The sequence below is a fragment of the Cryptomeria japonica genome, chromosome 11, assembly GCF_030272615.1.
Source record: "Cryptomeria japonica chromosome 11, Sugi_1.0, whole genome shotgun sequence".
NCBI lineage: Eukaryota > Viridiplantae > Streptophyta > Pinopsida > Cupressales > Cupressaceae > Cryptomeria > Cryptomeria japonica.
In genome coordinates this window covers 108,553,309-108,579,084 of record NC_081415.1, presented here as the reverse complement: position 1 = coordinate 108,579,084, position 25,776 = coordinate 108,553,309, and the positions used below count along the sequence as shown (strand labels likewise).

At 36.0% G+C, this 25,776-nt stretch overlaps 1 protein-coding gene across 1 annotated transcript in view; it reads left to right on the top strand.

Annotated features, from left to right (window-relative positions):
• The first annotated feature begins 493 nt into the window (after nt 1–493).
• Nucleotides 494–25,776, top strand: part of LOC131037601 (zinc finger CCCH domain-containing protein 24) — a 139,885-nt gene continuing 114,602 nt past the window's right edge. Inside the window, exon 1 of the mRNA XM_057969784.2 lies at nt 494–937. Within this exon, the coding sequence (XP_057825767.2) occupies nt 633–937 (305 nt within the window). The 5' untranslated portion in view covers nt 494–632. The remainder of the gene's footprint in view (nt 938–25,776) is intronic.

The following is a 25,776-nucleotide window of genomic DNA, read 5'->3' as shown; positions in this document are numbered from 1 at the left end:
ATTAAAATTAAAAAAAATTCTTTTCAATATGAATATCTCTAGATTTTTTTTAACATAGATTTTTTTCTATTAAGTATGCTAGTTTTATATATATTTCTTACAATTCCTTAGAAATATAATGATATGATATAATAATAATAATTTAATCTTAATAATTTTCTACCTTTGTAAAGAGTTTAGTAGAAATTTAAAACTATAATAATAAGAATATATTAAAATTAAATATTATAATCATATTAAATAATAATTTAATATTAATTAAAATATTATAATAATTTTTTAAATAGATTAATGAACAAATATGATATTTTAATTTTACATAAATTATTATAAATAAAGACATGCCAATTCTTATTTTTCTTTCAAATACTTAATGATAGCTTTGGTTTTCTTCAATATATATATATATATATTTTAAAAATACTCTTGTTTTTTCACACAAAATTTTAAAATATCCTCTTTAACATAAATTTTTCCCTCCTCTTAAGACCGGACGACCCCTTCAAGCTACCACGTGTCAATGAAAAGAACTCAATCCAGTACAAATCGCTGACTGTACTCTCTGCTGAAATCACAGTTCGTTTTAGGTTTTTTCATTGGTTCTGATATACACCAAAATCCTGCCATAAACAATGGCTGAAGAAAACTCTACTGCAGACTTTAACATGGAAGCTGGTATCCAAAATCTAGCAACGTCAATGGCGGATCAAAACACTGAAACCACAAATCCTAATTCTGGACTAAACCCTGAAACCCTAAACCCTAATTCTGAACAAAGCCCTAAGCTTGAACCTACTCCAAACCATAATTCTGAAGAACAGCACGGCGTGAAGAGAAAGAACGACGGCAAGGAAAACTCCGATTCATTCTGGAAAACTAGTCTTTGCTCATATTTCAGAAGGCACGCTCGGGACTGCAGGCATGGAGAAAATTGCAGGTACGGAAAATTGTATGTAACACTTTTTTAATCAGAAGAAAAGAAGGAAAACATAAATAAACTGAAAAATATAAGTGTATTATTTCTTCCGTAATGCGGTTCGGAAACTAGAACTTTGTAAAATAATGTAGGAGATGAATGCCCGAAGTTTTTTTCAGTATTGTTTCTACGACAATAACTTGTCAAAAAAATCCTCTAAAAGTTCATAGTGTTTTCTAATGAATGTGTTGAAAATGAGAACGGACCAAAAAAATCTAAAAGACAGAAGTATAAAATTTTCTAGTATGTGTTTTAAAAAGGAGCATTATGAAAATAATGTCTGATTAAAGTGCAGAGTTTCTTCTAATATATGTTATAAAAGGAGAACTGATGAAATAGTGTTAAAAAAAATATTGTTGATTAGTAAATCGTCCTTGCGGGTGTCCTTAAGTTTAGATGTTATGAACGAGGGCTATGTATTCTGTCCAATTTACTCGGTATTTGCACCTGGCCTCATTTGAGGTACGCCACACCCAGAATTGGATGTGACATTTTGCCCTTTCAACATTCAACATTTATATGATCAAAAACTTGTACATGAAAAATTTAACGTCTCCTAGGATTTGAGCATAGGTTTCCACTCAGAAAATCCTGATGATTACCACTTGAGCTTATCCTATTTGACATAATTGATCTAAAAAATATAATTTATGACAAATGATGACAAATTGTAATGAAATTATTTGACATAAATGATCTAAAAGGTATAAATGACAACGAATGTTTTTAATGACCTTCCAACCAAAGTGATCTTTAAGACATAGCGAAGTGTGTAGGCATTTGTAATTTTTCTGTAGACTCGCTGCAAAGTATAGTCTTGGAGTTATCCTCACTGCTGTATAGAAGTTGGAATATAGTTTTTTTCTTGATAAATGTTTTAAAAGATGAAAACAAGTGTTTAGTTGTTCCTTTTTAAAAAAAAAGAGAATGTACGGTAATCTTTAAGTTTAAAACATAAGTGCATAGTTCTTTCTTGATAGATTTTTCAAATTTGAGAAATTGTGAAAAAATATAAATAACATAAGCGCATATAAAACGCAGCTTTTTACATATATGTGAAAATTATCTTAAAATATAAGTGCATAGAAAACACAATTCTTCCTGACATTATTTTTTTAAAATAAGAACATGTAAAAATAATATCAAGAGCATAAATGCATATAGAGCACAGTCGTTAACCGATACTTATTTTGAAAATAAAAACTTTGAAAACAATCTCATAAATGTAAGCTTCAGTAATGATGACGGAGATGTTCACGCCTTTTAAACCAAATTAATATGTAGGATGGAGCAAACTGTATAGTCAATGTAATTCATTTGTAGATTTTCTATGGAGTATATTCTTGGAGTTCTTGTTTCCCATAGTAATAGGACAGAGTTGTTTCTTGATATATATTTCAAAATTGATTACTCGTGAAAAAATTAAAATAAAATAAGTGCACAGTTGTTTCCTGATGCCTGTTCTGAAAATTTGAACTTTTGAAAATACAGTTATTTTCTGTTGTGTTTTGAAAACGAGATCCTTCCAAAACAATATCAGAAATATAATTGTATAAATGTATATATATGTGTTTAGATATATGTAAATTTTAAGTGCCTTTAGAGCACAGCAGTTCTCCGTTATATGGGTTGGAGTTGATCTCAAAAATAGCAGTGCATATGGAGCTGAGTTGTTTCTTCATAAATGTTTCCAAAACGAGAACTTCTGAACTAATCTCAATAATATAAATGCATATAGAAGACAGATATTTTCTGACCCATGTTTTTGAAAATGAGAATGTGTGAAATAGTCAAAAAACTAAATGACGATTATGGTGACAATTAAAAAAATCTTAGTACATAGGTGTTTGCCGATATTTTTTTTTTGGAAATGAGAACTTTTTTTTATATTGATAATCATTTACAAATATTATGCTCATACAAGCATCAACATGAAAGCAATACAAGCTCATGTGAGCTCAACAATGAGACTAATACTAGCTCCTTTCAAGCAACCACACTAGAAACCACCTATGGAAGACCAAGAGTCGCAACTCAGAAATCCACTTATTAAGACACCACATACACATAGAAACCAACTGTGGAAGCCCAAGAGTCACATTTTAGAATTTTATTAGATGTCCCTTTGGGATTTGAACTTGGGTCTCTACAATCAGAACTCAGTGCTTCAACCAATTAAGCTTAACCTCTTGGACAAAATGAGAACTTTTGAAAATAGAATGAAAAAGATATATGCATTTAAACCACAATTGTGTCTAGATTTGCAAAAAAATCTTAAATATGTAATTACATATAAAGCACATTTTTTTTATATATGTATTGAAAATGAGAACCTGTAAAAACAATAAAAAAATAAGTGCAAATAGAATAAAGTTGTTTACTGTTATTTGTTTTGAAAATGAGAACATGTCAAAGCAACCAAAAAAATGTAAGTGATGATGAGGGTGAAGATGTTAATGCTCTCCAAACCAATTTGATCCATAGAATGTATAAAAATGTATAGGGTTAGATAATGTAATTCATCCTTGGACTTGTTGGAAGTAAATTTTTTGAATTATCCTAGATCTCCTATGGGACATGTTGGGACTCAAAACTCTTGTGTCATTTTTTCTTGAGTCGTTTCCATTTTGTGTGTCTTAGTCATATTTGACCCATTATTGATGACCAATCTGAGACATCCTAAATGTGTCCCCTAAGTGTCAAAAGATGCAAAAATCCATTAAAGTCTTTGACTTTGTTAGCATTTTCAACTTTTTCGAAACCTTTCACAAAGTTATACAATTTGTGAACCTTGCAATTTTGGGAAAAAACTTTTGTGTTGGTGTTTTTTTAAGTTCTCAATCCTTCAGTTTGTTTGATGCCTTTGTTAAAATGGTTCTTAAGTTTGTTGTTTCCCGAAAGTCGATGAAGTGTGCATTTGTGAGTTTGTGAACTTCCCAAAAGTGTGACAAAGTTTTAAGAAGTTCCAATTATTAGATAGTTTATGAGTTTATGAACTTTCTGATAACTTGACAAAGTTTTGAATGGTGTAGTGAGTGTTTGAACAGTCTTTTAGATTTTTAGTGTTGCCCATACTTGCATACCTTCCCAATCAGTCTCAACAACTCACTTAAGTCTTTGTTAAAATTTTGTCTAAGTTTTGTAATATCAGAGTTTTGGAGTTTCCAATTCCTTGGTACCATTCCTTTGGCATTCTCAATCCTTGAAGCCTAGAAGTTTGTTAAAGTCCAAGTCCTTTGTATCCATTGGACATTCGGGATTCCTCATCCATCCCATCCCTTGTTATTCATTCCCCTTCACCTCATTTCCACAAACTTTGATCTCTTGCACTCCAAAAAAGTTACAAGTCTTGTGGGGTCAGACTTGCGGCCTTCCCTTATTTAGGTACCCTTTTCTAGCAACCGTCAAAAGTTTGAAACTTAATTCATTGTCGCATAGAACTTATTAGAGTTGGACTTTCAGCCTTCCCTTATTTGGGTACCCCTTTCCATCAATCCCCTGAAAGTTCAAAACTCTGTTGATTGCTCTATATATAACCTATTGGAGTCGGAGTTTCAGCCATTTCATTGACTCGGTAGCAATCTAAGACCTATTGGAACTCTTGATCCCAACATCTTGAAAGCCTTTTCCTTGTCGGCTTTACCCATCTCATATCTCCTCTAGCATGATTTGTCATCCCCGATTCCTTGAATCCCCAATGCTCTAATCCTTGGCATGTGGTATATGTTACCCTTGACCCTTGATAGTTCGACATTCCCACCATTTTCAACTTTGACTTCCTCCTATTCTCTCCTAGAGGACTTGGCACCATTAATGCATCTTAGTGTCTTGCAATTACTAGATTTAACATGTTGGCGCCTTGAAACCACTGTTCATGATAAGGGCACCAATCTTGATGCATTAAGTCTATGGAGATATGAACATGCTGTTTTAACGTGCTGGTTTTGTTTCTGACTCCATTTGCAACATATTTCATGGATCTTTGCTTCAGGAATATGTTGTATTGATTACGTCAGTTCTAAAGTCTCTTTATCACTTAAATTTGGTCACCAGAAAAGGGTTCCTATAAATATGCTTGTTTGGCGTATTATGGGGTTGGGATATTTTGGAGAGATATGAACGGTAAAGAAAACTTTGTTGAAGGTTGTAATTCTTTCCAAAAATTTAATAAAGTCTGATTTTGTTTCATTGTATATATTATATCTAGTTTGCTCAATGATAGAGATACATGCTTATTGATTTGATTGTCTCTTCTATTATACTGCATATTCTTAGAAACAAGTAAATTCTCAAGGAGATAGAAATTTTTTATTTGCACATTCATTGTAGATTGGAGGGTTTGATTAGTTCATCTTCAAGGAGGGTGGTTAAACTTTTCAAGCAATGATTGGGGTGTGCAGTATTTGTGAAGGATTAGTAAATAGAATCTCATTTAGTAAATTAATAACAAGGTTTTATATTATCATAAGACAATAATAGATTATTATTAAGCCCTAGAGATTGAATGTTAGCATGATATTACATTGGATTAGTTTTTAGACTTTGTTATCCCAATTAGTAGGCACCAATTTTCTCCAGTATCCTTATCCATCCATTAAAAAAGCAAAATGAGGAATCATAGTTTAGTGTTGTATATTAGTTTATGCATTTCTGATATGTTCATGCTTGCCCATTAAAGGTAAAGAAAGTTAGTACTGTGAAATTATCTTCAAACCCTTGTTGTATTTGCATGAACCATCTATTTGCCTTTTCACTACGATAAACCCATTATTCTACAGATATCCAGTGTTATTAGGTACACCCGTCTAGGTTTTGCAGAGTCTGAAGTGCAAGGGAGAGTAATATATCTCTCATTTGTTGGCCCAACATCTTAATTGTTTTGGTCATAGGGATTCATAACCCACTAGAAATAATTAGCAGCAGGTTGGAGAATGTAATGTCCCCTTTTGGGATTACCCTGATTTCTTTACCTGCAAACAGTATTAACACTTGAAACAGATGTTAGAATCATTAATGATTAACAAATCATGACAAGATTCAAAACATAGTACTATTCATATTCAATTCATACATTATAACAACATTAATAATGAGATCATCATAGCATGGACAATAGTTGGTTCAATCAGTAATAACACCATCTCCTAAGTCATTCACACAGTGAGCTTCTAGGTTAGATTGTAGGTAACAATATTGAGGTCAATCCTCCCCAATTTTGCCCCAGAGCCGGGAAGGGGGCCAATCTTGCTTTGCTGCTCCCTTGAGCCAGGAAGGGGCCCTAACCCTGCCTTTGCTGTTCGTAGAAGCTATTTAGGGCTGGGAAGGGAGCCTAACTGTTGAAATGTGGTGACTGATCAGCAAAGTACTGTACACTCAGCACGTATCCTCGCCGGGGTCCGGGGCCGGGCCGGGCCCCGGGCAGGGGTTCGGGGGCGGCAGCCCCCGAGAAATTTTTTTTTGCCGTTTTTGTTGATGAAAACTGACATTGTAATAAAACCCTACAAAGGCCGACTTTGTTTGTTGCCCTAAAAACGCATGTTATAAGTGGCTGGGATGCTTAAGGCATTGTAAGGTTGATGTATTGTTTTTGCTGGATAATAAGAAAGATTGGACGGCTGTGTATGGTGGACGTAACCCATTCTGGGTGAACCACGTTAAATCTCTGTGTTATCTGTGTCCTGTTTTATTTCTTTATCTTTTGTATTTAAATCTGCATATAATTGTTAGTTCATATTTGCTTCGGATCTGCTTGAAACCCTAACACTAACCCCACCTTGCTGCCCATGAATCCCCTCATGTGGACCTACCTACATCATTTCCATGATCTCACAATGCAATTGCCAGGGAGTGATAAGATGATAAAATATACCTCTTTGATATCAACAAATAATGGATAATCCTTATTAGAATTGAATCTCTAGATGAATGCTATATCTTAGTTCTGCTCTTATTGGGTGACCTATCCCAATAGATAAATTACTCCCTGGCTGATTAATATAAATTATGTTATTCCTTGATCAATTGCTGGCACTTCTAATAGATGCAGATGGAGTTCTTTTACTTGTTCGATTTCTTGTCCCTGATTGCTGATATATAATAGGAATTGATCTGCTTTAGTGAATGCTGATGCTGATTGAATCACCTATCCTGATTTTCCTTTGTCATGTCCCCACCATGACACTAGACCGAAACAGTGAACCAATCTTAATTACCAGGTGGAAATTGTCTTACAATATGTAGGACTTCATAATTTCCCCTTAATCGTCAATCACGGTGCTAGCAACTGTCCACGTCCCTGCAAAATGATAATTATTACATGTATTGACCATTAACCACTCCTCTTCTTTTGCCCTATTAACAGTGATATCACCAAAGTTATGATAAGCAACTAATTAGAAAATAAGGGAGTAGCTTAATGAAGTGGAGTAAGATGTCTTTCAAGGAGGAGATAATAACAGTTAAAGAACAGCAAACTAAGGAACAAAATTGTCTTACTCATGCTACCATTGTAATCTCCAGGCTTGGGCATGATTGCAGACGTGATACAATTAGAGATGATTATCTGCTTCCTATTTCCTTAGAGATATGTGATCTCCTCTAAGACACATTTAGGAATTAGTTAGAATGACAGACACTATTCTAAGGAAGTGGTTATAAAGAGGCAAGTGAATTAACAAAAGGACACTTTTCTTCTTAAAGGTTACTGCTGTAAGAAAGGTCACCACCCTACATACTGTTGTGACGTTTTCACACATCACCCCATTGCAAATGGGGGCCCCCACTTTTTTTTCTGCTTTCTAGGATAGTGGTAGAGTCTTTTGCTATTAACCTTTGTGTTGAAGAAGCCAGTGGGTCAAAAGTTAATCAAGTCAGGTTTGTCTCTTTAGGATGAAGTCAAGTTAGTCAGTTATCAAGGCATAGGAAATGAATGACTAAGGCATTGACAGTAACTTCCTTTGCCCTTCCTTGGCATTGATAGTCACTTCCTTTGCCCTTCTTTGGCAGTGGTAGCACTTCCTTGACCTCATAGAAGCAAAATGTGAGATGTGAAATGAGGTGATGTGAGATGAGGTGTCAAGTAAGATCAATTTGAGCATGACAAGCGAGGAGGTTTAATAGATGCATCCCTTGGATGAAGTTTCACCGATTATACAAGATTTCCTTGTCATCCAAGAGGGTTAATTGCACTTTGTTGAAAGGCAGGTCGCATAGGGCAAAATTTGACTAAGTGTGTGAAAGTTTCCATTGCCCCTTGGCAGGAGCGATGTGACTTCCTTTGCTCCTTGATAGGAGCGATGTGACTTCCATTGCTCCGTCATTGGAGCAAACTTCCTTCCCTTGCCACCTAGGAGGTCCAAGATGCCTTGAATTGCAATATGGAACCTTGGTCAAGCAATGAATTTGATTTTTAACCAGCAATATTCGGCTAAGTATGTGCAAACTTCCATTGCTCCTTCTTGGGAGCAAACTTGCTTCCTTTGCCAAGGGAAGCAAGCGAAGTGACTTCCTTTGCCAATGGAAAGGAGCGAATTCACTTCCTTTGCCAATGGAAAGGGACGACACGACTTCCATTGCATGCTTGAAGGTGATTTGGTGAACTTGAACAAATGAAGGAACAAATTGATGAAGAAGTGATGGAATGATGCTGGAAAGTTTGAAGTTCAAGTCATTTCCCTTTGCTTCCTCATTGCAGCAAATTCGCTTCCTTTGGCAATGGATGGTAGCGAGCCTACTTCCTTTGCCAATGGAAATGAGCGACATGGCTTCCAAGGCTGGCTTCCAAGGCATTCTTTGAAGATAATTTGATGAATTTACACGTATGGAGAACAAAACCTTAAGGCATGAATTGATGAAAAGGGGCAAATTGATGAAAAAGTTGCTAAGAGCAAGCTTGATGGCGAATTCAATGCACTTCCTTTGCCAATGGAAGGGAGCGAACTTCCAATAACCACACCCAGCAGCATGAACAAACTTATTTTGGCGCCAAAATCTGGATTTAAAAAGAAAATGTCTAAATGCCAAACAAGTCGGCCACTTAGGGAAATGATATTAATTTTATTTAAGCCTTTAGAAGTCGGCCTAAGAACTGAAAAGACACACATATTCTCTTGAATGCCTATAAGTGTCAATTCAAATTAGTCATTTGATCATCACATCAAAGTGAATTATTCTAAAGAGAGCAGAGCACCAATCTAAATCTTATAGAGCAGCGAAGTTGATCGAGAGTAAGACGATTTCATCCATTCATCTTCAGCATCAGCGAACCCTGTCTACAATCAACATCAGCAAGGAAGCTTTCTGGACCATAAGTTCAGCCTCAACATCGGTTATCAAGACCTGGAAGAGGATAGCACAATAAAATCAGAGGTGAAGTGTAAGTGATCAGACCTAAAAGAGACAGTAAACTCAGGCCTGAGGATGTGAATCACAGCAAACATGACCAACATCATGCATTTTTAGCCCTTAAGTGATCATTTCCAGATTTTAGGAGGATCTTGAGAAGTTAACCTCATGATTTAAATGACGTAATTTTGAATGCCTTTCATTCCACAATCTTTAGAGATTAATTTCTGTTTTCTTCTTTTGCAAGTATGATTGTGAATACAAAGGAAGCATAAGGATGGAGGAGAAACAACAAAGACATGTTCTACACACTCAAGACAAGGAATTTTCTACATTCCAAGGCGAGTCAGCACCATCACAACTTCAAGGAAGACAAATTCAAGACATTCAAGAAGGAGGATGCAATAAATTTAAAAGGATAACAAGAAGAATCTAAGCTCAAAACAAAGGATTTCGCAACTACACCAAGGAATTCAAGTCAAAGGCAAGAAATTTCAAGATCAAACATCATCAAGGAGGTCACCATAAACCAGGGATTCCACAACATGAGGTCGAAGGTAATGAATAAGGAAGGATCAACCATCATCATCACATTGAGTTAATTGAATAATGTTGAGTATCAAGAGATATTGCTCAACACTTATTCATGATGATGAATCAAGTCTACAAGTGTGAGTTGAGGTGGCATCCTAGTCACCACTCTATCAATCAGAGGGCTCCACATCAGCATGTCCAAATGCAATGCACTTGACTCATCCATGGAGGCACAAACTATGAGCTACCTACCCTCATGTTTCATTGGTTCACGTTCGATATTGAACCTAAATGTAAATTTCTCATTGGCCATAGGGAGTTGTTGTAATAAACCCTAATTAGGGTTTTCATTTTGTAATCTCGGCCATTGATCTCAAATCAATCTGAGCCTTTGAATTATATTGAGCTCTCTATATAAGGCTCAAACTTCTCATTTGTAAAGGTTAATAGTTAATAGTGATTAGCAGATTAATAGTTAGTAGCTCATGAATGATTTAATAGTAGATAGCAGCTAGAGTAGAGTAGGAGAAGGCATGAATTGTTGTCAAAGTTGTAAATAAACTTCCTTTTCATTGAAGTTATGTTGGAATGTGTTATTTCTTTACAAGTGCATGGTTTCTTGTTGGATCTTCATGTTAGATGATGAGTAATTAGATGAATGAAAGGAATTGTGAATGATTAATGATGAAATTTGTATATCCATACCACTAGTGATTTGCTGATTGTAAGTTTGCCTTGTGTGGTCAATTGGAATCCTCAATGAGCTTAACTTCAATTGCTATTCACACTTTGATATGCATTATCTTGATGGTGTCTACGTCGTTGGTGGCTATTTGATCATCATTTTGCTCTCCTTAGAAGATCGCGCTAGCTTTGTGGAGTTGTTCTTTGATGGTGAAGCAGAGCTTAGTTGAATCTCATCCAATCATTCATTGTCTCTCGCATTCTTAGGAGTAGTGTGGTTTTCTCAAATCCTATGCCTTTTGCCATTTTATTTTGCAAGCAAGTAGTTAGAATCTAAGTTCCAGTGACATCCAAACGTTCAACATTCAAAGAAGTACGTAAAGCCCCTTGGAGTAACAACAATCACAATAACCAACTATGCTTATCAACAAGTCGTGACCCGACATTAGGAACCTTGGAGTCTTCCACTTGATCACATAGTTTAGCATTTGGGAGGACTTTGCTCAAGAGAGGATAAGATACCTTTGGTATTTTATTTTGTGTTTGATTGTGCCTAAAAAACACATCAACACATACCTGATGGAAGAATATAAAGGAACAACACCGAGCGGTCAAGAGAAGGGGCACAAGGAACTAATTAATAAATATAATATCAGAAACTTCATCGATGAAGAGAAGAAGATGATAGTTTGTGAACAGTTTGAACTGCATAAGGAACTAATTAACAAATTCAGAGTACTTAAGGCTATAGTAAATAAACAGATTTGAGTCTATCTTATTGCTATTTCCATATATTGTGGTAATGCAGAATTAGGTTAATTTAGTATATAAATTCATGGTGTATCTCTATTGATGCAGATTTAGGAGAAGCAGAAAATGGTGAAGTCTTATCAATAAGACCATTTTCTTGAGCATTGATATCTTCCCTATGGCGGGGGCATGATAGTCCGCCCTTCTCGAGATTGCTTGTCCTCAAGCAATGATTCAATGACATGGAGTCTAATTTGTAAACCACCTTTTGTTGTGCTTCTTTGATATTATCATAAGTTGTAGATTCCGATTAAGACATACGTTTTCTCCTTCATTTCGAATGTGAGTTATATCCAATAGTTGGAAATTGGCAAGGTTTGATTTAAGGAATTTTCTCTCATCTTCCAGAGAAAAGAATCAAGGACATCTTGCAATAGTGCCAATTTTATTTGCAAAAACTGATTAGGTTGGCCATATGTCTGCACACTGGATGTCTTTGTGAGTCAAAGCGAAGGTTAGTCTTTCCACATGTTAAGATGAGGATTAGAAGTATGACACACATCTATGTAATGTTTAATGAAGAGGTTTTCCCTTTACTTGACAAGGAAACCTTAGGGGTCTAATGAAGAGATTTCAAGTTGACATATTACTATTTTTACCATGGAGATGGGTCGGGCAAGGTGTTTCTAGATCTTGAGGATGTAAGAGTGTTGTAACTACTAGATTTGCTCTTCCACAAAGCTCCACTTGTTTATGGTCCTTTCTTCTTTTGATTTGATGCTTTTAAGATCTTCTTCATCGTGCCTTGTTTTCTTGCTTGAATTTCCTTTTGCTTCTTCGTTGGACATTGCCTCTATATTATGTATTTGGCTTCCTTTTTCACATATGCGTCCTGGCCTCCATTCTTCCTTGCATTTGAAGCACAAACCTTTCTCTTTTGGGTCTTCTCATCTGTAAATGTATTGCAATTTCCAATTTAATAAACAAGTTATATGCTAGATAGTGTATTTCCGATTTTGGTATTATTACTATGATAAAAATATTATCGTCTTTTTTTTTTGCAGGTCTGAAGAATGAACATGTATCGATTTCAATGTCATTCCTTTTCTTTTGAATGATGTATATATAGCAAAGCAGTCACGATCAAGTGGCACCTTGATCGGACATGTCTTTTAGACATGTCCAACCAAGATGTCACTTGGTCGTGACTGTCTACCGATTCACTTCAGTGTTTATGATAACTAATCAGTGCCATTTGTATATGTTAACAGATCGATATAAACACACCCGATAATGAATCGGTGTCAAAGCAAACAATAACAATAACTAATAGCATTATATGCTATCGGGTTAATACCCCGATAGTATATTAATGCCGATTCATAAATGAATCGACATTAATATGCTATCGGGTTACTAGCCCGATAGCATTTAGATCGACGCTTAACTATGTTAAGCAGGTCGTCGATCTAATCCATCTTTATCCAATATCAATATCATAATCAAGATCAAAGTTATAGTCTGATAAACATATTCAGTTCGGAAAGCATAAATCAGATAATCTAATAGTATAGATGAGTAAACCAAAACAGAATAGAGGAGATTAACGAGTTAGGAAAATCTTATCTTGCAGAAGCTATTAATGCATTAACACTCCCTCTTAGCTTTGGAAGATAGATAAAGTAACCTGCATCACATTTCTTTTTCCATAATGTCAGTCTCTAAGAATATATATCATTTGTACATATGATATGAAGTATCGTCAGGACATAATATACAAATATAAAACATCACTCTAAGCATGTGACATAGAGTATCACCTAACCATGTGATATAAAAGATTTATCATTTCATTATGACAAGATATCACCTAAACACGTGATATCAGTATTGCCTAAACACGCAATACTAAGGATAAACATATGAGGATGGTTAGATTCTCATCTTATCCAGGTTGTGATATGTGCACAAACATTTTATAGAAATATTTTATCACAACACCATCATGGCACATCCATGACATACCAGAGATCCAATCATGAAAATTGGTTTAGAGAATCATAAGATCGTCACCTTATGATGTCTACATACAAGTGTTCATAATCTGAGAGATTGTCACCTCTTAGATATGAACACAGCGGGTGAAACCCAGAATGTCCCAACATGACAAAAGAAGTTTACACATTAAACATCTTATTTACAAAGCAGATTACCTTTTTATCATATCTAAACCTTTTCTGAAGTGATCAACCTTCACTCTGGAAAGTGGTTTGGTTAGAATATCTGCAGTCTGATCTCTTGTGCTAACATATTCCAATTTGATCACATTTTTGTCTACCATGTCTTGCACATAATGGTATGGAATCTCAATATGCTTGGATCTGTCATGAAATACTGGATTTATAGAAAGCTTTATGCAGCTCTGGTTGTCACAATGGATGACAACGGGTTTCATAGGTTCACCAAATAGTCCCACAAGCAACTTCCTAAGCCATACTGCTTCTCGAGTAGCCATGGAAGCTGCAATGTACTCGGCCTCGGTGGAACTCTGAGCTACAAAAGACTGTTTTTTGCTTATCCAAGATATCATGGCTGATCCTAAACTGAAGCAACACCCTGAAGTGCTTTTCCTGTCAGTCACACTCCCAGCCCAATTTGAGTCTGTAAATCCGTGTAGGTCTAGATTGACTTTCTCATATTTGAGACCAAGGTTTAGAGTACCTTGTAAGTATCTCATAATGTGTTTCACTGCAATCAGGTGAATTTCCTTAGGCTCACACATAAACTGACTTGAGGCATTGACAACATAACAGATATCTGGCCTTGTATTCACCAGATACATCAGGGACCCAATCTTCTGTCTGTAGAGTGTAGGATCAGTGGATTGTGACTCTGCTGCTGCTTCCCTAAGTTTATGTAAATTTGTTTCCATGGGAGATGTCATAGGTCTGCAGTTATGCATTCCGAATCTCTTCAAAATGTCCAAGGTATACTTTCCTTGGTTTAGTATAATATTGTCAGAATTTTGCCATACTTCTAATCCTAGGAAGTAATGAAGGAGTCCTAAGTCCTTCATATCAAATTGTTTGGATAGATCATTCTTGCATTGATCTATAAGATGATCATTTCCTGTGATTAATAAGTCGTCAACATATAAAATCAACATTAGCATATCATCTTTATTTCTTTTGTAGTAGAGATTAGGATCTGCATCATTTTTATAGAAGCCTAGTCCTGAGAGATAGGTGTCAATTCTTTCATACCAGGCCCTGGGGGCCTGTTTAAGCCCATAGAGAGCTTTCTTCAGTCTACACACATGAGACTCTGCATCATAAATTTCAAACCCTTCAGGTTGCTCTAGGTAGACTTCTTCTGAGATCTCACCATTTAGATGAAACCACAGATTTCTTGGTTGGCCTAGGAACAATCTCCCAAACATCATTTTTCATAATGGATTGATACTCTTCAGACATGGCATCCTTCCATACTTGATGTTTAAGTGCATCTGATACATTGTTTGGTTCAGTTTTAGAAAGATCATTCATAAGAGCAACATAGCTAGTGAATTTAGTAGGTCTTTTGCTTTCCCTGAAGGTTCCTGAAGGAGCAACAAACTTTTGAGCTTCTGCTACAGTCTTGGTGGCCCATATAGGTCTTTTCTTGAGGTTTTCTTTAGATGGGTTTGAAGTTTCACCTATGGTTTCCTCAAGATTCTCCCTCTGAAGCTCAGGAGTAGGGTCTTCTTCTATGTTAGGAGTGGGGATATAGATTTCAGGCTCTATTGTACTTAGGGCTCTTTTGAAGGCTAAGTCTTCTTCAAAGATTACATCCCTACTAAGTTCAATATTTCTCTGACCATGTATATATATTCTATAGGCTTTGGATGTTTCGCTATATCCTACAAGTATTCCACTTTTTCCAGAAGGTTCTAGTTTTAGTCTTTTCTCTTTAGGTACATGTATATAGATAGGACACCCAAATATCTTAAGGTGGCTGATATCTGGCTTTAGTTTGGTAAATACTTCCTCAGGAGTTTTATCTTCAAGATGTGAGTGAGGACATCTGTTTTGGATATACACAGCAGTGTTAGTTGCTTCTGCCCAAAGATTGATATTTAGATTCTGATCAAGAATCATGGCTTTGGCAGCTTGTACAATTGTCCTATTTTTCCTCTCAACTACCTCATTTTGTTGAGGATTATAAGGTATTGTTAGCTCCCTCTTAATCCCTGAGTTTTTACAAAAATCTCTAAATAATTCTGATGTGTATTCCCCCCCATTATCAGTCCTTAGGGTTTTGATTTTATTACCTGAGTAGTTTTCTGTCAGTGATTTAAACCCTTTAAACCTACTAAGGATCTCTTCTGAGTCTTTACACTTCAGAAAGTAGATCCAAGTTTTCCTAGAGTAATCATCAACAAATATTACATAATATAAACATCCTCCTAGAGAAGGAGCGGACATAGGTCCACATACATGAGAATGAACTAACTCTAATACTTTGCTTGTTTTCCTAGTACTATTATGGAAGGCACCCTTGATATTTTTACCTAGGGCACATCCCTTGCATGCCTCTGAATGATATTGTCGCAACTTAGGTAAACTTGTGGCAAGGTTTCCCATAGATGACAAAACTCTATAATTCAGGTGGCCTAGTCTTCTATGCCCGACCTCATTTACATTTGTTGCTTCGTGAATCAGGGCTAGGTTGGGCTCTGTGCACAGCTCATACAAATAGCCTCGTCTTTGACCAATGACTTTAGCTTTCTTGATGGAAGAATTTTTCGGCCAAGCCAACACCTTGTTCTCCATGAAGGTTACTCTGTATCTGTTATCTTCTAGGGTTGATATGGAGACTAGATTTCTCTTGATGCTGGGGCCATATAGTACTCCTTCGAGTTGCAATGATATACCTATCTTCAGTTTGATGGTGCAGGAACCAATCCCTCTAACTGGATGTGAGGAATCATCTCCGATGGTTACTTCCTCTTCATTATCCTTGTTATGGAGTCTAGCACTTCTCTAAACCCTGTAATGTGTCTGGATGAACCACTGTCGATCACCCAGGAGTTAGACTTATTTGATGCATGGCTTGTAAGTGCTGAGTAGAGGACATAGTTCTGGGAGTTATCTTCTCTTTTAGATTTTCCTGCTCTGGCAAATGTGGCTTGTTTGGCTCTCTCTGGACATTTTACAACAAAGTGCCCGAACTTATCGCACCTATAGCATTGAATATGTGATAGTTCTCTCTTTGAAGTGTTCTTGCCTTGATGACGCTTCCTTTTCCTAAATTGCTTCTTCTTGGTTGTCTTATTTGTGTTAGTATTTAGGACTTGAAGGTCTTCATCTATGTTCTTTTGTTTTATTCCCATCTTGTTCAATCTTGATTCTTCTTGGAGACAATCGTCCCTTAATCTTTCAAACTTAGGATATTTGGATCTTGCACTGATGCCTTGGATGAATGTACTCCATCCACTAGGCAACCCATCTAGAGCAATGAGTGTTAACTCTTTGCTTTGGATCTCATAATCCAGAGTTGCTAGTTCATCTCTTAGAGTTGATATCCGCATAAAGTAGGCGTTGATTGTCTCCCCCTTGTTCATGGTGATATGATTTATTTCTTGTTTTAATGCCAGAGTTCGACTTGCATTCGATATCTCAAATGTGCTTTCAAGTGCTTTGAACATTTTATAGGCTGTCTGATGTTTTCTTATGATGGGCATTATGTTGTCTCTCACCCCATCAACTATTATTTTGATGGCTTTTTCATTTCCTTCAATCCATGCGGTTTTGTCAGGTTCATTTTCAGGTTGATCATTTTTAGTTTGAACAAATGAATCCACTTTGTTCTCTTTTAAGATCATCTGGATTCTGAACTTCTAGGTTGAAAAAATCATCGCCACCTCCGAGTCTGTCTTCGAATCTGATAGCGCTGGCCATTGGAGAAATGTGATGTAGTATATAACCTTGTTCTTAAATTATTCACAAAATTGAATAGCCTCAAGTTCGATCAACTTGGCTCTGATACCATGTAAATGTATTGCAATTTCCAATTTAATAAACAAGTTATATGCTAGATAGTGTATTTCCGATTTTGGTATTATTACTATGACAATAATATTATCGTCTTTCTTTTCTGCAGGTCTGAAGAATGAACATGTATCGATTTCAATGTCATTCCTTTTCTTTTGAATGATGTATATATAGCAAAGCAGTCACGATCAAGTGGCACCTTGATTAGACATGTCTTTTAGACATGTCCAACCAAGATGTCACTTGGTCGTGACTGTCTGCCGATTCACTTTGGTGTTAATGATAACTAATTAGTGCCATTTGTATATGTTAACAGATCGATATAAACACACCCGATAATGAATCGGTGTCAAAGCAAACAATAACAATAACTAATAGCATTAAATGCTATCGGGTTAATACCCCGATAGTATATTAATGCCGATTCATAAATGAATCGACATTAATATGCTATCGGGGTACTAGCCCGATAGCATTTAGATTGACGCTTAACTATGTTAAGCAAGTCGTCGATCTAATCCATCTTTATCCAATATCAATATCATAATCAAGATCAAAGTTACAGTCTGATAAACATATTCAGTTCGGAAATGATAAATCAGATAATCTAATAGTATAGATGAGTAAACCAAAACAGAATAGAGATGATTAACGAGTTAGGAAAATCTTATCTTGCAGAAGCTACTAATGCATTAAGATCATCGTCTTTTAAGTTTTTTTTGATTACAAATGTGCCCATGTCCCCATTTTCCCTTGCATTGGAAACATAATCCTTTATATATGAGGTCCTTTCTTTCATTGTAATATAGAGGGGGATGAGGTTTTTCTTGTTCGTCCTTTTTGTAAAAAGATTTGGTATGAATGCTAGAAGGTTGATTCTTTGTATGGTATTTGTCTTTTGTAGGTGTTATGTCTAATTTTAGTGCCTTTTTGAGCGCGTCCTCAAGTGATGTAGGATCGAGGGCACTTAGCAAGCCCTAGATAGTTTCTTTTAATCTTTCAACAAATAGGTATGCAAGTCTACTTTGAGAAACCTCGGGTCCCATGACTGATAGTTTTTGGAATTCAGTGGCATAATCTTCTGCGGTTCCATGTTGTTTCAATTGTGTTAGCTCTTTAAAGTACCATTTGGGGTGTTTTTGATCAAATCTTTGGATAAGTTTTTGAGTGAATTCATCATAAGTTGTCATATGTTGGTGGCCTTGGGTAATAAGGCCATGATGCCACCAATCATTAGCAGTTCCTTCCAAGTGTAGAATGGTGAATTTAATAGCGTTTTCCTTTGTCATGAGGCTAAGTGTGAGATAAGTGTCTATCTTTTGGACCCTTGAGTGTGCCGTGACTTTTCTGGATCCATCGAAGTTGGGTAGAGTCATTTTACTTACGATTTGCCTTAAATCTTTGATAGGTTGTCCCTTTTCCCTTCTAGGGGCAGTCGGAGTTTTAGCATCACAATAATCCCTAAAGGAGACATTTCTCTGCACTTCGAGATCTAGTCTTGAGTATGCTTCAGCAATTTCATTAAGATTATCAAGGGGTTGATTATTTGCTTCTTCTTCTGCCATGTGTTCTTCCCTAGGTATGAATGAAGGTCTTGTTGGCCTAGGGTTTGATACTCTTGCTAGGATGTTGTTATTTTCTGAATGGTGAGAGAGTTGGTATCTCTCCCATTGGTTTGGCTGGGTTGCAGATTATTGTTGTTCATATTTTTGAATGTCTTGGAGAAGTAGATGGGTTATTTCCTCCTTTTTCTCTGTGAGAGTTCGAGTTGTTTGCTCCATTAAGATCCTTAATTCATTTCCCATTTGTTCACTCATTGTGTTGATTTGTGTAGGGTTACTGGTGGATGCAAGCTGTTTCTTTTCTCTTCCCAAGGCCTTTTGAGCTCTTTGGCCACGTTGCATTAACTATTTTTCATCCCTCAGGCTGGTAGGAAAGGTGCTTTGATACCAATTGTAGTGTCCTCTTTTGGGATTACCCTGATTTCTTTACCTGCTAACTTAACCGCTGTTATCTTAATGAAACCACCCTAACACCCATGCCTCTTCATTTATAACCTGCAGCTGTTTGACATAATCACACCTCATTAATAATTGTTGGTTACATGTGTTAATGTAACACAATCCTTAACCCTTCTTAATTTGTTCGCTGCCCAGTTGGTTTGCCTATGGATCACTGTGCACTTATGCATCGATGCAGATTTAGGAGAAGCAGAAATGGTGTAGTCTTATCAATAAGACCATTTTCTTGAGCATTGATATCTTCCCTATGGTGGGGGCATGACAGAGAACCAACAGGATACAGTACTTTCCTGATGTGTCTAAAAAATGAGTAGTAGAGGAAAAAATCTCAAGATAATAATGACACAATAGTTTCCTGGGATATGTTTTGAGAATAAAAACGTTTGAAAATAATTTTTAAGTATACAAGTGCATGCATAGCACAATTGCTTACTGTTATGTGTTTCGAAAATGAGAACATGCAAGATAATGTCTAAAATGTAAGTCAATATAGAACACATCTGCATTCAGACATGTTTTGAATTTGTGAAAATATTTCAAAATTTTAAGTGCCTCTAGAAGACAGTTGTTTTTAATTATATGTTTTGAAAACAAGAATCTGTAAATAATCTGAAAAATAGAAGTGCATATGGAGCTGAGTTGTTTCTTCATATATGTTTTGAAAATGAGAATCTATGAGAATCTTGTAAAATAATCTCAAAACAACATGTGCGTATGGGACACGTTAGTTTTCTTCAATATGGAGAATATATGAAAATAATCTAAAAAGTAAAGTATGATGATGATTACTTTTAATCAACATTTAACTAAATTGACTTGTAGGACCTTTTGAAATGTATGAAAAATGTAATTTGTCTTAAGCCTTTTTGTCAAGTATATTATTCCTCTAGTTCTCCTTGTTGCTAGTCTTTCCCACCTCCTTGTCTTTGTATCTTCACATGTATTTGATTATGATTTACTAAGTTACCGGTTTGGGTTTGGGTAAAATTTTATTTTGGGGTTGTGTTAGTCCATACAAAAACATATAAAATAAAAAATACATACGCATTTGCAGCAGTGATTAAGTTCAAAATGCACCACCATAATACTAATAGTTAAATAAAACAGCAAAATACACCACTATATTAATAGTCAAATATTAGTCAAACTTGACTGTCATGATATATTTTAAAGTTCAAAAAGAATAATGTGAAGTGTCAACAATTATCTATCATTCATCAAATATCATGTGTCATCAAAAATATTATCATCCTCCATATTAGATGATCTATATTGTGGTAAATTAGAAGAACCACAAATAATGCCACTGTCACTGACATCAGCATTGGGACTAGCACTCTCATGGTCACTGGATGGCACATAGTCATCATCAACTCCAAGTACAGCAAGGTGGGAAATGGAAGCATCTAACTCAATACGCTCTGGCTTGATATATTACTCCTTTGTCTCCCCTTCTTTGTAGGCACTTTCTTTATGTGTAAGGAGCTGCAAGTTTGAATGTACAAACACCAAGTCCTCTGCCTTTTTTGAGTGCAGTCTATTGCATTTTATTGAGTAGTTGAAGGAGTATGTGCTCCAATTCCTCTCAGATGAAGATTAACTAGCAACCTATGTAGACAAAATTAGAGAGTTAAGAGCTATAAAATTTTAAAATTTAAATGATAATATTAAAATAAAAATAATACTTAAAAGATAAAAGATTTTTTATTTATAAAACTTATGGTAAAATTTTGATCACAGGAGGTTGTAGGTGCAGGTACCACCAACTATAAGCATCAACTATATGCTTGTCTTGAGTAGCATCAAGGCCACAATCTTTTGTGCTTGCAAAACCCATAAACTCAGCCCTCATTGTATCTTGCATGTCACAATCACCAAAGAGTTTGCGAAGTGCAGCCTTGTACCCTTGAGCAACTTCAGGATCTCTATATGGGGGAACTCTTATGGCAATTCTAATACTCGGGACTCAATGTAAAGGCAAGAAGATGTAATTGAGTGGTAATTTTGTTCCATCTCTATACCGTGATTTGGTGTAGTTCTTTGAAGATTTTTCTTTGGGATCTTGCGCTTTTACATTTATGATGACTTTCATTTTCTCATTCATTGAGTTGATATCATTATATACCTCACCCAAACAAGGCCTATCCATTTCAGTATAATGGATCATGCTCAATATGGGCTCAGTGAAATTGAGGAGATACTTAGCATGATATTACTAAATGTTATCTATGACCATTTGCTTAACCTTTGCTGCCCTTGTAGTGCTAGATTGCCTCCATATGGACCAATTTGGGCTGATTACCATGTTAGATAGTGCCTCATGAACCTTTAGAAATCATCTCAACACAATTGTGTTGGAGGCAAAACAGGTCTTAACAACCTATTTCAAAATCAAAATCAAAATTAAAAAATTATAAAAATTGAAATTAAATCTAAAAGTTTACTAAAGTAAATCATATTTATAATTTAACTTACCTTTAGCAGCTCCAATCTCGAGAATGTTCTAAATATGCCTTGTGATATATGGTGGTTGGTGATGAAGATTTGGATCTCTTTGGCCTTAGCATGCACTTGTTTGATCCATTCAATTTTGGTGTCAATTTTTTGTAGCTTAGGTTGAGGGAGTGGACAACAACACAAGGTGTCCAAAAAATGTGTTTATTATGTTCCTCAACCAATAACCCAACATCCGTATAGTTTTTGGCATCATTTGTTATAACTTGCACAACATTTTGAGGTTCCACTTCCTGAATGGCTTGACAAAGACTGTTAGCAATAAATGCACCTTCCTTCACCTCTCCTTCACAATCCATTGCTTTCAAAAACATTGCCCCTTTGGGGGTCATTGCAAACATTGATCAATAAGCAATTTTTTGTATCTTTCCATCCATTAGATACGATGTACATCCTTGTTTTGACATGAATCCTTTGTGGGCTTAAAGGAGTCCTCTACATATCTGATATTTCACCTCTTTGTCCAATAAGGGAGTACGCATGTCATATCTCAGGCCGTTGTACCCCTTTGGAGCCTCATTAATTGATTTCACCATTTTTTGCCAATATGGTGAGCAAACAACATTGAATGCCAATCCGTTCACATAGACACATCTAGCTATGTCTTGATCGGCAATCTCTCTAAACTCATTGTGAAATGCCATTTCCAACGATCTCTTTGATCTCTTATGCGTAGAGGTCACAAGTTGTTCTTCTATGGACAAAAATGGATGGCCCTTTGTAGGTTGAAGATGAGAAGGTGATCTTCTTCCCTTTTGATCCTTTCTTAGTCTTTAGCAAAGGATGATTAATAGGTTTTTTCCTTGTTTCTCGGTTTGCTTTTGCTTTCTCTTCAACATATGCCAAGACTTGTTCCTTTGCAAGAAGGCTTTTGCCATTTGGGATCTGGGACAATATTGGATGCCTTGGTAAGGGATAAAGCACAAATAGGCTTTTACTTGATTGTATGAGCTTGAACATTTTGCTTTGCAATGACCACAGATCCAAATGTAACCTCTGCAATTCAGAAGTTGTACCATTTCAACATATTTCCAAAGGGGAGAGTGTGGGTCTGTTTTGAAGTGGGGTTGGCTCCCAGAGCTAGAAGTAGTTGTCATTTTAATACCTAAGACGAAAAGTTCAATAAACAACACATTAGAAACAAACCAAAAAGAAAAAACTCAAAAACAAAACACGCCAATTCATTTGTAAAAAAACGTGTAAGGAAAAATAACCAAAAACTTAAAAAGTGTAGCTCTTTTGAAGAAATCTTCCTCTATGATCTCTTTGACAACAAACCAACATTTGCAAATGTATAGGAATAACACAACAACTAGCTTGGAGCATTCAGCAATCAATCTTCAACTCTATTTGTGCAACGGCAAGCAAAAATATAAGTTTATCAATCGAGCAAATTATTTTTTTTGACATAAAAATTGTATTGTGCTTTTGGATTCAACTGTGTAGTGTTTATTTGTATCAACATTTCGGATCACACTCCATGATCCATCATCATGATGAGAGAGTTGTGGAAAGCAAATAAACACTCTCTCATGGTGATGATGGATCATTATCATGGATTATGGAGTGTGATACAAAACGTTGATGCAAACTAACGCTATGCTGTTGAATCCAGAAGCACAATACAATTTTTATGTCAAAATGGATTGTGGAAATCTCATGTCTCTGATTTTTTCTTTTTGATTCACAATAGCAAAAATTAGAGAGGTTTTGTATGGCAAAATTTTGGGTGGTGGGGGGTGGGGAGGTGAGTTTAAAAAAGTAAATTTTTTTTTGGGCAAATTCATGGGATGCAGCTTTTTGGAGGCCAAATTTGCCCCGCGTTTGATAGGGCTGGACCCACAAGTTGTGGCCGGTACTTGCCTATATCCACAACGAACTAGCTGAGGACCTTGGATTGGGTTCAAATCGGATTGGGACCTTGGTCTTTTTGTAGGCAAACCGGTACAATGTAGGAAGTAAAAATGTCAAACCTATTTTTTTGTTGATTGGTCGGTGAGGGTTTATTGGGTCCATTGTCCATACGATAAAAATCAGGGCGTGGTTTATTGGGTCCATCTTCCAATGCTTCTGCTGTTGCTGCTTTTCTCTCCAATTTAGTCAGATCTTTGTTAGTGAACATTACTTCTGTTGTTTACAATCCAATCCAAATATGGATTGTTGTCATTTAAGTTGATGGCATCATGAGGCTCCTTCCCCTCCACCTTTTTGATTTAAAGACATAGTTTGCGTTGGACAAAGATAAGGTCATTGAGGTGCTTCTTGGTCAGCTTGTTTTTCTTATTGGTGAGAATACTCTCAAATAGGCTCTGATTGTATTCGCACTCATAAGTGCTAGGGTTGGCACAAAACACAGAGGGTTAGTTTTTGAAAGTTGGGTGTTTGAGCACCATAATTTTCTCACCACAAATCTACAAATAAAATATTTAAATAATTGTAAGTATTAATCAAAACTTTGCGACGTTAAACTCAAATTGTATTTATCAAAGAACTATTTGAGGAAAGGACATATCTATTACTTGGCTCTTGGGTTGCTGTCCTTCAGATGCATAAAAATTAATCAAAGAGCCTCTCTGTAGCAGTATTGTAGACCTCCATTTGGAAAGGCTTGCGACAACATTCTCATCGGACTCAAGGAGGAAAAGTTCTGTATAGTACCCAAGGACATTTATTGATGAGTCGAATTGGTTCATCCATTTGCAATCAATAATGCACCAAGTGATTTCATATTTTTTTTTCCCACCCTAATAATGCCATGTGGCCTCCTTGGCCTTATCCATGGCCTCATAAAGATAACTCATTGGCATTTTATGTCCATTAATCAATTGTAGAACCTCAACCAAAGGCTCTATCATTGAAAAATATGAAAATACAAAAAATAAAAACGATAACAAAAAATAGTAAATAAAAAATCCCTCTAAAACTTAAGTTTCTTAATTACCTTGCGTACCTCTTTTGCTTTTGGCAAACTCTGCCTTAAACTTTTTGCTCACAACATCCACTCCTCTTGCCCTTTTGGAATATGGAGAGTCCAACCACACATTGCTCACACACATTTCCTATAGAGAAGGTAGTGCCTCTAGAATGCTTTGCAAAGTGATAAAGTTTGTGGAAATCATGTCAACCCCAATTGCACAAGCTCCTTGCCTTTGGTGTGGTCTCTTATCAAGCTAAGTAACCAAATATGGTTGTAGGTAAATTTTTTAATATTTCTAACATCTTCAACAACACTTTGATCCATTGTATCTTCCCATTGTCATCAAACATAAAATTAAGGCAATGTGCATCACAAGGGCTCCAATAAAGTTGGGACGACTCTTTTAGATAAGTCTCCCTATGGCTACACATGCAGCTGCATTGCCTGTTACGATTTGGAAATTGTTATCCATCTCAACCTCTTCAATCACCCTCTCCAACCGCAACAAAGTCTCTGCGTTCTTGACTTTGTGTGAGGAGTGTGAACTACATTAACACTAATGTTCAATTTAAAGCCACTAGAGATTTAAAGCCACTTGAAAGTTAATTAGGGTCACGTTCCTACCATCTGTTTGCATATTAGGTAAAATGTTTCAACCCTTTTTCTGTCATATTCTCTTACGATCCTCTAATATTTTTTATGTTAATTGATGGAGGGATTTTCAAGTGGGCCCCTCACCTAAACACAAGGCAGAAATGGGAGTCGAGTCCCTGAGTATGCTACAATATGCACTTCACGATCCATATTTGTGAGTGTGAATGCCTAGTAGGCGCACAAGGCCCACAAACAATCTTGACGAGGTCAAGATTTGAACTTGGGGGCCAGCCAAACAACCACATCTCAACTAATGCATTATGTCCTTAATGATTATAATCTTCTACTATATATTGTGTAGAACATCTGAATATGAATTGCCGGCCACATTAAATGTTCAGGATACAGTAC